Source organism: Argiope bruennichi, chromosome 10, assembly GCF_947563725.1.
Source record: "Argiope bruennichi chromosome 10, qqArgBrue1.1, whole genome shotgun sequence".
Taxonomy (NCBI): domain Eukaryota; kingdom Metazoa; phylum Arthropoda; class Arachnida; order Araneae; family Araneidae; genus Argiope; species Argiope bruennichi.
This window is the reverse complement of record NC_079160.1, coordinates 37,651,898-37,665,951: the sequence shown is the minus strand read 5'-3', so window position 1 is coordinate 37,665,951 and position 14,054 is coordinate 37,651,898. Positions and strand designations below refer to the sequence as shown.

The window sequence follows — 14,054 nt, the reverse complement described above, 5'->3', positions numbered from 1 at the left end:
TTCTATTTGTTTAAGAAAAAGTAAAAAGAATCGACTTTCGATATTTTGGTTATTGACTGGAATTTTAGATTTCTTGGAATAACTTTAATTTCAGAATTTTCAGCTTAAAACAACATTTATTAGACTTTGGCTATAGGATATTTAAATAAGAGTTATATGTTAAATCGAAGTCAAACTTGATTGATTAATATCCCTTACACTTAACCCAAGAGACCCTTTTTCTACCAGCTGACTTGTAGACAAATAGGATAAAAAAGAACTATTTCGAGATCTTAAGATTGAATAATTAAAATTTTCATAAGAATCTATAGTAAAAGTATAAGAATAAAACATAAGAATCTGTGGTACAGAACATAAAAATAATGATAAAAAGAGCAAATATAATTAGGACTAAAAGAGCTATGGAATAAGAATATAGATACAATCATAATTACAAAAATTATAGTATAAAAACGTAGATGAAACTATGGCTACAAGAAACGATATATAAAAACATAGAAAAACTATGCTTGCAAGAATTATGATAGAAGAATATATGGCAAAGAAAGTAAGAATTATACTATAAGAACATAGATAAATCTATGACTCCAAGAGTTATAGTATAAAACTTGTAAAAATATAATGGATTAAAATTTTCTATTATTTATTTTATTATGTTCTTTTACATGGATAATAGAGTAATGCGAAAAATTTATAACCAAAAAGTAAAAATTAAGTAAGATACTGTAAAAAAGTCATTTTGAATTTAAAAAAAAAATCTGTAGGAATAAATATGTACTGATAAGGTTATTAGATTCGAAAAGAAAGAAACAGTAATTCGATTTTATTCATTTTTATCGGAATATTTTCTTCGACAGATTTGAAAAGAAAAACTTTTCCCATGAGCTGTTTTCAATCCTTTTTAAGCCGGTTTAGTTTAATTATGATGAAAAAAAAAAAAAGGGCTTAACTTCTATATTTTTCATTTCTTTGGTAAAGAATTCTTAATCCGGGTTTTCAAAATACTCGATTGCTTTTCTTTTTTCTAAATCGAAAGATTTTACTTTAATTTTAAATGGAAAGAAAATGTACTTCTTTTTAAAAATTACTGTACTTGATACTGAACAAAACCAAAAAAACTTTAATTATTTTAACTGAATTTCTGACTTGAATTTAATTGGTCAGTTACAATAATTGCTATATTGTTATTATTTAGAAGTTATTATATTGTTTAACAATTTAAATATGAAAAAAAAAATGTTTAAAATATACGAAATACGATAGAAATTTTATATGCGAAAGAAATTCATGAATTTTTAATTTTACGAATAATAATAAGTATTCTGAAAATATTTAAATTGAAATGTATTTCATGTATTTTGAAGTTGATTTAATATTGCTGCACTACAAAACAATTATCTCTTCTTATATTCTTTTTTAACTGTCCCGTGGTTTAGGAATGAAAATAGAAGTTCAATAGATAGGATTGTTTAGTGGATTACATGTACTTTGATACATTCGACGAGATAAGGATGTCAAAATTTCCTCGCTTCAACGGTATTTGGTTTGACCATGTTTGAATGATTAGGAGGTAAGCTCATTTTTTCTTTTATGTATTAACGAATTATGTATTTGAAGAAATTATTCATGATTTCCATTCTATTAAGTTTTTTTATTTTTTTATTAACAGAAATTTTGTCTTCTTTAAAAAACAAATTCAAATACTTTTGGTATGTTATAAGCCTAATTTTGAAAACAAGTCTACTAACAGCGATTTTTGTCTTCCTTAAGATGCAAATTCAAATACTTTTGGTAAACTGTAAGCCTAACTTTGAAAACAAGTTTACAAACAGCGATTTTTGTCTTCCTTAAGATGCAAATTCAAATACTTTTGGTATATTATAAGCATAATTTTGAAAACAAGCCGATTAACAGCGATTTTGTCTTCCTTAAGATACAAATTCAAATACTTCTGGTATACTGTAAGCCTAACTTTGAAAACGAGTCGTTGCAAATTGTTTGAGGGAAGTGGGTATATTTGTATTTTAAAAAATTGCATTTTTCAATTTAAGTCAGATAAAAAAAAAAGAGAGATTTCTCTAATTATTAAATGTATAAAGTGTATAGATTTGAAAAGCCAAAAATTCTAAAATTTGTTTTTAAAAATTTACTTAACATGGTAACTAACTTTTTTTTATTGCAATCGTTTGAAATTTTATACTACAATATTTATAACATTATGCATTTGTTAAATCGATTGTTATTCATTTATGGTCAATAATTTTAGTTTAATTTTAAGAAGATATTTATAATAAAAAAGTCAAGCATTTTTAGATTTTGAAATTTTAAGACATATATAAGTATTTTTTTAAATTTTTATATTGAATATATTAAAATAAACACAATGCTCATTGTATTTATTGAGCCTGTATTCACATATTATGCCAATTTTGGAGTGATTTTATACAGAATTCTTTTGTTACGTATTAAAATGTGTAACTTATTATGTGGTAAGATGGTGGTATCACAGCAAATACTTGATTTGCTATTAGAAAGCAAACACTTTAAGAACTTGTAGCTGATTATGATGACGTCACAGACAGCGCCCTCTGAAGTTTTGTAGTGCTATGATTCAGTTCAGGTTAGACAACGGCATATACTGCATGCTTTGATCCACGCTCTTATATATATCTAAAAATTATTTCAAAATTTTGTTTGTAAATTGTCAGTGTGTAACGTAACCTGTAAATAAATAACTGTAACATTAATTCGGACTTTTTACTCAAACCCTTAATAAAACCAGAAACTAAATATTTTCTTCTATAATGAAAACACTTCATTCTTTCTTCTTATATTTTTATATTAGATGTAAAATTTATTTACAATTCTCCCTCTCTTTATTTTCAATTTACATTCAATGATTTTCGTTATCGAGAAGAGCTCAGTTCTCATAAAAAGTCAAATATCCGATTTTGCTATCTGGTATGTAATGTACGCCAAGAGAAAGTATTACAATCGTTAAAATTTGTTATCTTGACCTTTGAATAAATTGATATGTTTTAGTTTTCTTCTGAATGCTGTAAATTAATTTGAATGTGAACGATATCCCATCTGTCAATACGACACTTCAAAAATGAAACAAGCTAGAGAAATGAGACATGGTTCAAGGTCTTTTATACTAAAATTTTAAATCTCATTAAATTTTGGATTATTTTGTCACCAAGTAAATTATCTGCCTATTTGAGAGTAAATGAAAAGAAGAATGAGATATATAATTTAAATATAGTGTATTATTTTATCAACAAAAAATGCAGATGCATATCATATTTTGGACTAACACTATTTTGTCGATATATATTCGCTTGTATGTGAGTATATTAATTAAAAAATAAACTCAATTATCAGCTTTAGAAAGTACCATTTAAAATAAAATTATAATTCAATGTCAAATTTTGAACCAGACTAATCAATAGAAATAAGTATTATTCTTTCATTAATTTTCCATTATCTTCACCATACGGTGAGTTCAAAGAAATTGCATTCCTTTTGGTTTAATGTGAAGCACGTATTGAAGTATTTATATTCACATATAATTTTTTTTCAGAATAATTTAATGAACGATGCCAACTTTTTTTAAATAAATATTTGTAGGTTTTAGCGACCTTCCATAAGAAAGAAATTGTGTGTATATTATTATTACAGATTTTTATGCGTTTCATTTTATTCGCAAATTTTAATTTCTTTCTATAGAAATACAGATAATGATTTTGTATTTTCACATCTAAATTTACAAAATAATGCAAGAAAAAAGAGAGAAAAAAATTAATGAAAATTTCTGTTCATGAAATTTTGAATTTATGTTTCCATGATAAAGTCTTGTTACTGCTCAGATTTAAGTTTTGAATCCGTGGCATATTTTATATGAAGGACTCCACTTCGTATAGTAACATTACATACAGTTACATTTTAAATGACATGCGCAATTTCATTTGTCACGTGAGCTGACTACATTTTTAATTTACATTTAAGTTGATTTATTTGAAACGTATCAGTTCACAGGTGGCTTTAATAGTGATCCAAATTGGAATTCCCAGGATAGAAGGCCTCCTTTATAAAAGTTATGCCAGCGTTTTTGGACACCACAGGCAAAATTTTGACTAACATTTTAAACATCAAACATCAAACAAAACAACAAACATTTTCTGACATCAACCGTTGTCAGATGTCAGTCACTGCGATGCTTATAAAGTGACTGTGATGTCATGTGAATTGACTTCATGAAACAGGAAAAAGGATTTTTATTTTCCAAGTAAACAAATGTAATTACATTTTTTAGACTAGTATATTTTCTGGATCAGTAGAAGTGGTCTCCCAAAACTTTTTCGCCTTTTATCTAATATAGATGTTATCCCAGTGAAAGCCTTGAATGCCATTGGCGTACAATAGTTGTAAAATATTAACCTTTGGCGTGAATGCAGCATTATTACTGTATCTATCGTAATCCTTGGCGAGAGCTTTTGGCAATTAATCCCTGCATGGGCTAAAAGTATACAAAAATCGACTTTGATATTTAGACGCCTTTTTCCCAACCGATTGAAACAAATCTTGGATACAAAACTACTCTTAAAGTCCCAAAATTTCTACCAAATTTGGTATATTTAAGTCATTGCATTTTTGTTTTGTCACGTTTACATGTTTCTGAAAGTACAGACCGACAGACGGTCAGTTTCTTTAGAGATTTGGATCAAATTTTGCTAAGTGTTTATACTAAAGATGTTAAATTTATGTAATGAATTTTATCTATTTAGCTCTCTTTGTTTTATAGTTATTCGTGCTAACTTATATTCGAACAACCGGACAGACAGACTCCCTTTTACCGGATATTGTTCAATATTTGATAGAAATCCACAAATTTGATGTAAAGACAGAATACTAAATTTTATTCGTCAAAGAATTTTTGCGTTATCTTTGTCACAGACAGACAGACATTTTCCAAAAAATATGATTTTCGAACTCAAGGGGGTCTCTAAAATGAGGAGATTCTTCAAAATCTCGAGTTCGAATTTTTTGACTATTACAATATTATCTCTATACTTGGCAGCTCAGGTGTCGTCCTCGTCATCTGACCGCGGTTCAAAATTACGAGGTCCGTCCCAAAATAGCCCTAGTGTTGCTTTACAACGGGACGTTAATATAACTAAACTAAACTAAATTTAAAAAACATTTTCAAAAGTTATTCTAAACAGGAATAATTTCATACTCTTGTTTTTACCAATATTCACGTTTCAGCCTTTCTTTAAACTGAGTGATGTAAAAATCATTGCAAATAGAACACAATGGGTGATGTAATAACGTCAGTTGAAAATGAAAAAGGACCAATGAAGCTCAACATTTTATCACGTTTCAATTTTTCGAACTTGAGTTTCGGATTTCAATTATTTTTTAAAAATATATTTATTTAGCTCATTTTATTATTCTAGAAGTAGAATTTACTAATATATTTCTTCTTCTTTTTTATGGTGGAATCTTGAAATTTTGCGCATTTATTTATTGTTTCTGACCGTTACTATTTAAATATTTTCAAATAATAATTACCAGTTAATAATTATTAGTTAATTAGTAATCAGTTATTATTATTTATCATTTAATGATACTAATGACATCACTTGTAGTGAGCTGAGAAACGACAGATAAAAAAATTGCAAAATGAAAAGTAAATGAAATTAAAAAATTTGTTTAATATATTAATTAATTTTCAAATTTTTTTAGCTAATTTACTTACCAAATTCTTTTAAATAATATAATAAACGTGTTAAATCCCAAGCCTCCGTTTATATAAAAAATATTTTTATTTCATTAATTGTAGCGTAAGAAGTTTTAGTTATTCTGCTTTTTTTTAAACAATGCTGAATAACAAACTTAATAACGAGTTTCACTGTTTATTCCTCTTTTTGCTTAGAGATACTAGCCGCCTTCGGCGATAAACTGATACTTCGAGATTATTGGTTGCTAAAAAATCAATTAAATCTTTTAGAGACTACTTTACTTTAAAGGATTCTTCAGAGAAAGTATTTCTGAAATATAACTTCAAATTTTTATTGATGTATAACGTACTATTTTAGAATATCTATTTGGTAATGCTCTTTGTGCTACGTGTCTTCCTAATTTAATGCCATTTAAACTGAAATTTGAACTTTAAACAGGAAATGACTATTTCCATTTGCAAGACTATTTTATACTTCATATTGCTAAGATTTGAGTTGTAAATAATTTACGAAATATTGTGTTCGATAAGACTTACAAACATTTTAAACAATAATAAAACTATCATATATGAAAGTAACCTAATATATGAAATCATATATGAAATTAACCATGCAACTAACCTAAAAATAATTTAAATCATCCGTTGATAACGGTTGTCATGGCAACAATCAGAACACAATGCGCAGGCGTGAATTTTCTTCGCCAGTTAAGGTAACGAAAATGCGTGAATTTTTCTACGCCAGTTGGGGTAACGCTATGCAGATTATGCCTTTTTAATTTCCTTTATTCTGTTTTATTTTAATTCAAAAGTACTTCAGAATGAATCTGAAACATGGATTAATTAACAATGTTTAATTTTAAATGCATAAAACATTAAGAAAATAAACAGAATCGTTTGAAATAATCCGCCGAAAAATGTTAACCCTAGCCTCATTACTGTTGGGAGAAAATAAAACTGAAGCCTTACTCATTTGGCGGTGGGGAAAATGGAAGATTTTTTTGGCGGGAAAGTTAGTTTTTAATTAATAATTAAAATTTCAAAAAAAGGGACCCCAGGTGCACATTCCCGACCTCTAAGGTATACATGTACCAAATTTGATAGCTGTATGTCAAATGACCTGGCCTGTAGAGCGCCAACACACACACACACACACACACACACACACACACACACACACACACACACACACACACACACGCACGCACACACACACATTGAGCTTTATTATAAGTATAGATAAGTGTAGTACGAAAGATCCACTATATTACAATTCTGCTACCTTCTCTTCTGATACAACAGATGGCGTTGTCTTATTAACATCAAAGTATATTTTCCCTGATCCTTCTTGGTGATCATTTTTAGATTGTATTCTAAGCGAGTGTCGTGTATTTTCGTGTTCGTGTTTGTTTTGTCTTGAGAAATGTGGAACTTAGAAAATAATTAAATAACTGTTCCTGAAACTCTTTTGATGCAACAGATGGCGTTGTTTTATTAACATCAAAGTATATTTCCCATTATCCTTCTTGGTGATCATTGTTAGATTGTATTCTAAGCGAGTGTCGTGTATTTTCGTGTTTGTGTTTGTTTTGTCTTGAGAAATGTGGAACTTAGAAAGTAATTAAATAACTGTTCCTGAAATTCGTCCATTCTTTTCATCTACTTCATATGAAGTTATTATTATAGAGTCTCGTCCCTTTACAAATTGTAATATTATGGATTAAAAGTAATCGATAAGATAACATAAATATCAAAGTTAATATTGTCAAAAGAGTATTAAATAATTCTTTTTATACCTGATTACCTTGAAAATAGATGTCATTTCAATGTTGATATTATTTTTTTTCTTTTCATGGTTAATATAACTTTATTCTATAAAATTTTCAATCCTGTTGTTGAAATTAAAACTCTTCTGTTCGCGACAATTTTGAATCAGTCAAATGAGCATAAGTTAAAATCGTTGTTACTTTTTTGCACAGGAACTTCTGAAAACAAGTAAACGATTGATGCCTTGAACTAGAATCCTTGTTTATTCCCTCTACTGTGGTGTTTTTGTTAATCGGCTACTAATGGAGAGAACAGTTGCAAAGAAAAAGAACAACTCGTGGTCAGTGTCCACATGTCGAAAGGTGTCCGGCCCTGTCCAAAGGGCTTCCTGCTCTTCCGTAAAGGTACCGAAAAACTGCAGCGTGAAGCAAAAAGTTAAAGAAACGTACAAGAAGAAAACAACAGTTGCTCCAAAAAAGTTAACAACAGTCGAGCAATGGACAAGAAAAACTACATTATCTGCCAAACCAGCTGCTAAGAAAGCAAGTAAGTCAATTCATTTTAAAATCATTTTTCTGAATCTCTGTTTAATATTACGAAAGCGCCTTGGAAGTGCCACGCAGTGTCCTAGATACGAAGCACCATTCTTGAATGTTAGACAAGATTTTTTTAAAAATTGGGATGATTTGCATTTACGGAAAAAATGATCTTTCAATTTTCACCTGGTAAAATTGTGGACAGTCTAATTATTACAAATATATATAATATGTTAAACTTTCAAAGCTGAAAAGTTATAAATTAACTTTTAAAAATCTAATTAGTAGATATATCTACAGGGTGATCGATAAAATCCTTTTAAGCCCTTTAAATTCGATAAGGTGTCTCTTATTACCAGGGAACTATCACGTATATATAATAAAGTGACTATGTTGAATGTATTGAGACAAGTTGCAGAGTCCCTAGCATTAAAATAACTACATTACAAAAAAAAAAAAAAAAGAGATAAAGCAGTTCGACCAAAATATCCAAGAAAATGCGCGCTATACCATAAAAAAAGTATAGGAAAAAATTTCATGGAATAAAATTGGAGGGGATATTTGCTATTAAAATTATCTTCCCCCCTCCCATTGAGAGCATTTTTCAGATTTTCCTTTTTTATTATTTTGTTTACTTTCTTCGTTGTTTAAATTTCACTGATTAACACTGCCATTGCTTAAAGTCGGAAAAACTGTATGATAATACTGGAGAAAATATTTTTCACTTTTAGGACGAACCCTTTTTGAAGTCACTGGAGGTTCAAAATTTTAATCAGAAATATCCCTGCAAATTTTTTAAATAACTCTATGAAATTTTTCCCTATGTTTTTATTATAATATAGAGTACGTTTTTCTTATTGACTTTTTGGCCGATTTCCTTTAGTTTTTTAATTATTTTTGAAACTACTTTCTTTCATCACTAGGGGTGATGCAACCTGTTTCAATAAATTCAGCATAGTCCCTTTAATAAAAGTATATGTTATTTCCTTGGCTATACGAAATGCGATAATGAATTTAAAAGACTTAAAATAACTTAAACATTTTTTAAAAACATCTTGGTTCGCGCTTTTAAAATTCTTTTTATCATATGAAATCAATCAATTTAAATATTGCAATCAAACTATTGCAATATTTAAAAGCCTTGTGAATCTCTTAAACCTTTTTTATAATTATTTCTCCTCAGTAATATATTCTTTAAAAGCTTCCTTATACTGAAAAATGTCTTTTTTTTTAATTTTTAAGGACTTATATTTTTTATGCAATTAGGTTAAAAATATTTTAAATATATTAAAATGAAAATAGATTCACTACAATTATTGAATTTCTTCTCAGGAAAAATATTAATTTTATATTTATTTTATTGGAATTCTTTTTCTGAATGCCCTGATTAGTGGTTGTGAACTTGAATATTATCACATCAGAATACAACACATATTTGATTGGCTATTAGAAAACAAATATTTAAAAAAAAATAAATATTCAGATGCTGTTTCATAATAAAAATATCTCAGTTTTACTAAAAAAAAAAATTCATAAAAAATTCGTAAAATTTTCATAATATTTACTTATTATTATATTTTATTTGAGATGTAAAAAAATTATTTTATTTACATCTCAAGATTTCTAATTTTCTTATGAACATTCCAATTCCCTTAAAAAGTGGGCATTCAAGCACTCAGAAATGGTAGTGTCATTTTTCTCCTAAAAATATAGATGGGCTTTGAATTTTAAGAGCTTTTTTGAAAATAATGCTATATTGAAAGGGTATCTTTTAAAAAGTGATAAGTAACGGCGTAACCTTACAGTTTGAAGCCCTGATAACTTTTTAGGATAAGGGGGATGGACTTTAGAAAAAATTAATTGAGTTTTCAATTAATGTTCTTTATAATTAATGTTTTTCATTTTGTAGCTAATGTCTTTTCATTTTGTAATTAATGTTTTCTCATTAATTATAAAAGTTAATTGTTTTTGGATGCCTAATCTCACTTAATATTTCTGGTAGTGATTTTAAAGGATTATATAATTTGGAAAGAGTTCAGCTTCGTATACTGATCGTAATTTTGCCTAAAACAAAGTGTAAGTTAGGACAGTAGTAATGTCTGTATACGAGTACTAATGTAACAGTAAGATGCGTTTTTAGAATTATATAAGCAGTGGGTGCTTGTATTTTACCAGTTCAGTCATTCAATAGTTTTGCCATTTATTATAGGCATTCTGAAAATATTTGATGTCTGAAGATATATAAAGAAGAAACCTATAAAACCACAGAGGATATGAGAGTAATTGTTAGCTAATCGAATGCGAATCTGCTCAGAACCAAATAAACCCTGTAAAGACTTTCAGACCCACCAGGAATAATTAAGAGAAAAAACAATAAAATATATAAAGGAATTGGCATTGAATAAATATTAATTAAAAATATAGAATATAGCATGTAAAAGAATGTGAGGTAATTCGTGGAATCTTTTCCAAATCTCTTGTAAAGTCAAAATACATATTAAAGATATTGATTGATGTTAAACAATGCTTTTCATACGATAGCGATAAGATATATTAACGATATTTATGTAATCTTCATCGTTTAAAATCGAATCAATTGATACTTTCTTAGTCTGTTTACTGTTGAACATAACACAGTCAATTCTAAAGTAGTCACGGTTTTAAAAAAGGTGTCAATATAAATAAAGACTGTATTTGTTATGTTTTTTAAAGAAAAAAATTATTTTTTATCACACTTTTACATACTTTTTTAACATTATATCTTTCTTTTTTTTAAAATGAAATAACCTAAAAGATTTTCCACTTATTTCCTTACTGCTAGAGTTTTCGCATTTTGAAAGTTGCTTGTTCTCGGTAACAAAACAACAGATAACTATTTTCTGAATCTAATTGCCTGTTAATAGAGTAATTAATTTTAATATTGCTTTTGTAATAATGGTGTCACCTGGAATAAATTTGCAAAAAAAAACCCCGATAATATTTAAAACATAAATTAAGAATTAGGAAATAATCAAGATAAAAAGGCTTATTTCTCAATATACTAAGAATAAGGTGTCTTTAAAGAGTAATTTTTTATTCTCATTTAGGTTCAAGTGGATACAAACCGAAACCAAAGAAAGTAACGGCAAGTGCCCGAAGCAAGGTTGTAGTAAATAATACCAACAATAACTGGATTCAAGTCTGGCCAAGTGACTATTTCTAACGTCTATTTTTAATGTATTTGTTGTTTTGTGCAAATTGCAATCGTTAAATGAATACTTTTTAATTAAAAATTAAGTGTTTGATAAAAAATGAGTGTTTTATTATACTGCAATAAAATTTCAAAAATTCCATGAGCAATCAGATGTAAAGATTTTCTATGAAAAATCTGTTATTCATTTTTCACTTTCTTTTCTCCTCGTTTTTCTTCTAAAAGGTTTATTTATATTACTTAACTAAACTAAATCAAAAATCTTCATTTTATACTTTGAGATGTATTAATAATTAGATTAATATTAATACACTGGGATTCTTTAATGATAAGATTAAGAAACTACTTACAAAGTTATGATCCAGGATGTAGCTTTTCAGAAATTCGTTAGTCAGAAGTTCTTTTTCAGCCGAATATTAAACATCATCAACAAATCTGAAAAGAGAAATAGTTTCATCTGTGACATTTTCCCTTCTTTCGTAAGTAGGCTTAATTGCATGAACATAAGAAATAACAAGTCGCATAAATCCTATCAGGTTTTTTTTTTTCTCTTTTTCTTTTCTTTTTGCGCCAGAAAAAAGTATTTTGCTGGTCTAATCAAGTATGCTTTTTTTTCTTTTTCATCAGATTATTTTCCTTTCTCTTATAATCTTCAGTATGGTTCGTACTTGTTATAAATATGATATTCGAAAGCGCTAAAATACTGCTTAAACTTATGCATATTTTAACCAAAGGATCCTGGTTGTTATTTATAAAAAAATCCTCTGAAAGTATACAAAAATATGAAATTTATGTGGGCCATAATTTGATTATTAGCTTGAACTACTGATAATTTGAACTATTACAAAAAGACAAGTGAAAGTTGAAGTTAAAAAAATAATCTTCTGATGGTTGCCATTTTTCAAAGCATAAAGTCACTTTATACCATGAAAATAAAAAAAGTCCTTTTAATGGAAGTACGACATTTACAGAATTGAATCATCCTAATAGAATTAATGCACGTAATTATGTAATAAAATTAATCATCTGTACATGTACAGAATTTTTTGAACTATTTTATTAAGGAAAAGAGTTATAGTTTCTAAAAATTCATATAATTATGTACTGAAGTTTCTATATTTTTTCAAAGCAAGTGATAAACATATATCTGGAAATAAAAAAAAAAAAACAACTTTTTTTTCGAAGTACGAGATGTACAAAAATAATAGCATATGAAAAGAGCATATTTTTTATTTTACTTGAAACTGTTTTATTTTTCTACAGAATTCTTGAAATAATAAATGAATGAAAATAGTAAATTACATTATTTTTTAATTTCATCTATAGATATTAATGTTTCAGTACTTTTTAATATAGGAATAAGGTTGAGAATTTTTTAAAATTTAAACGAATCTTTAAATATACTCTTTATATTATTTTTTTAATTTTTTCGATGCAAACAATAAAGAATGCTTGAATTCATGTATTAGCAAAACAAGAAGAATTGCATGTAAAAAAATTGTAAAATTTAGATACATTTTTGTAATACATTTCTGTAAATTGTAAATTCTAGATACAATTTTGAAATGCTGTACCTCTTAGAAATTGAATGTTTCAACATGAAATAAACACTTTTTTTTTTTTTTTTTTTTTTACTTTTGATAATTTGAAAGTAGCATAACCTTTCATCCAAAACCTTTAACGAAAATTTTTACTTTAGTCACAGTAATTCAAATACAAATAAATTCAATTAATATTTTAATACATAAGATAGCAAAGAACAAATAATTTAGTATCTTAATTAAAATTGAGAAGAAAAAAATGTATATTTTCATACAACTTGATTAACATCGAGCAATTAAATAAATTCAGTGAAAAAAAATACTCATAGAAATTTTTGGATTGTAAATGGCAATGCACTTGAGAAAAATATTTCTAAATATAGAACTTTGTTTTGTGCATAGTCTTATTGAAATGAAGGATATCTAGTCGAGGTTATTCAAAAGTAACCCTAAAAAGATATTTTTAAAAAGATTTGCTGTAATATTTAACACAATTCTACAGTTTGATGAAAGGACCACATGAGAAATTACATCCATATAGTTTGAATCAACCTATTTACAAATGCACATGAAGAAATAGGCAGATTATTCATTTATCTTTTGGAATCCTAATTGTAATTGAGTGAAAAAATTTCAAGATTCATGCTTTCATAAAAATCTCCATAGCACATTTTGATACAAACAAAAGTTCCTCACTTCAAATTTTTCATAAACAAAATTATTTTTTAAAAAAAACTTAAATAAAATTTTTAAACATTTCTTCTTTATTTGGTCAGGGAAGAAAAACGAAATAATTTATAAAAAAATGCAAATATTTTTCCTTTTTAAATAGAGTGTCACACTGTATTGAATTCAAACATCTTTTTTTAAAAAACATTAATTCGCTTTATTCATGTGAATTTTTTTCTAACATTAACAGATATGTATAATACTCACGCCAGCAAATATTATTTGAATAGTAGAGATCAAAATATTTTTTTTTTTGTTTTGAAATAAAATAAAAATTTACTAACGAAAAATTACAAAACCATGCAATTTTTAATCAAATTTTACTTGAATTAAATTTTCGTATGGCAAATAAACAAACATTAATTTTTCCTTGATTTCTGCCAAAATGGACTTAATTCTTGCTCACGTGATACTATAAATATATGAATTAAATTTCAACATCATAAATAATTAGACACCTGTTTTTCTTTATTAATGTCATGATGGATTCGGATCTTGATCACGTGATGCAATTTTTAATCAAATTTTACTTGAATTAAATTTTCGTA

At 26.9% G+C, this 14,054-nt stretch overlaps 1 protein-coding gene across 1 annotated transcript; it reads left to right on the top strand.

The window, feature by feature from the left end:
- Positions 1–1,482: 1,482 nt before the first annotated feature.
- LOC129988768 (uncharacterized) lies at positions 1,483–11,385 on the top strand. Its single transcript, XM_056097034.1, has 3 exons — positions 1,483–1,570; positions 7,723–8,056; positions 11,133–11,385. The coding sequence occupies exons 2-3, from the start codon at positions 7,813–7,815 to the stop codon at positions 11,246–11,248; spliced, it is 360 nt and encodes a 119-aa protein (XP_055953009.1). The 5' UTR covers positions 1,483–1,570; positions 7,723–7,812; the 3' UTR covers positions 11,249–11,385.
- The last annotated feature ends 2,669 nt before the right edge of the window (positions 11,386–14,054 follow it).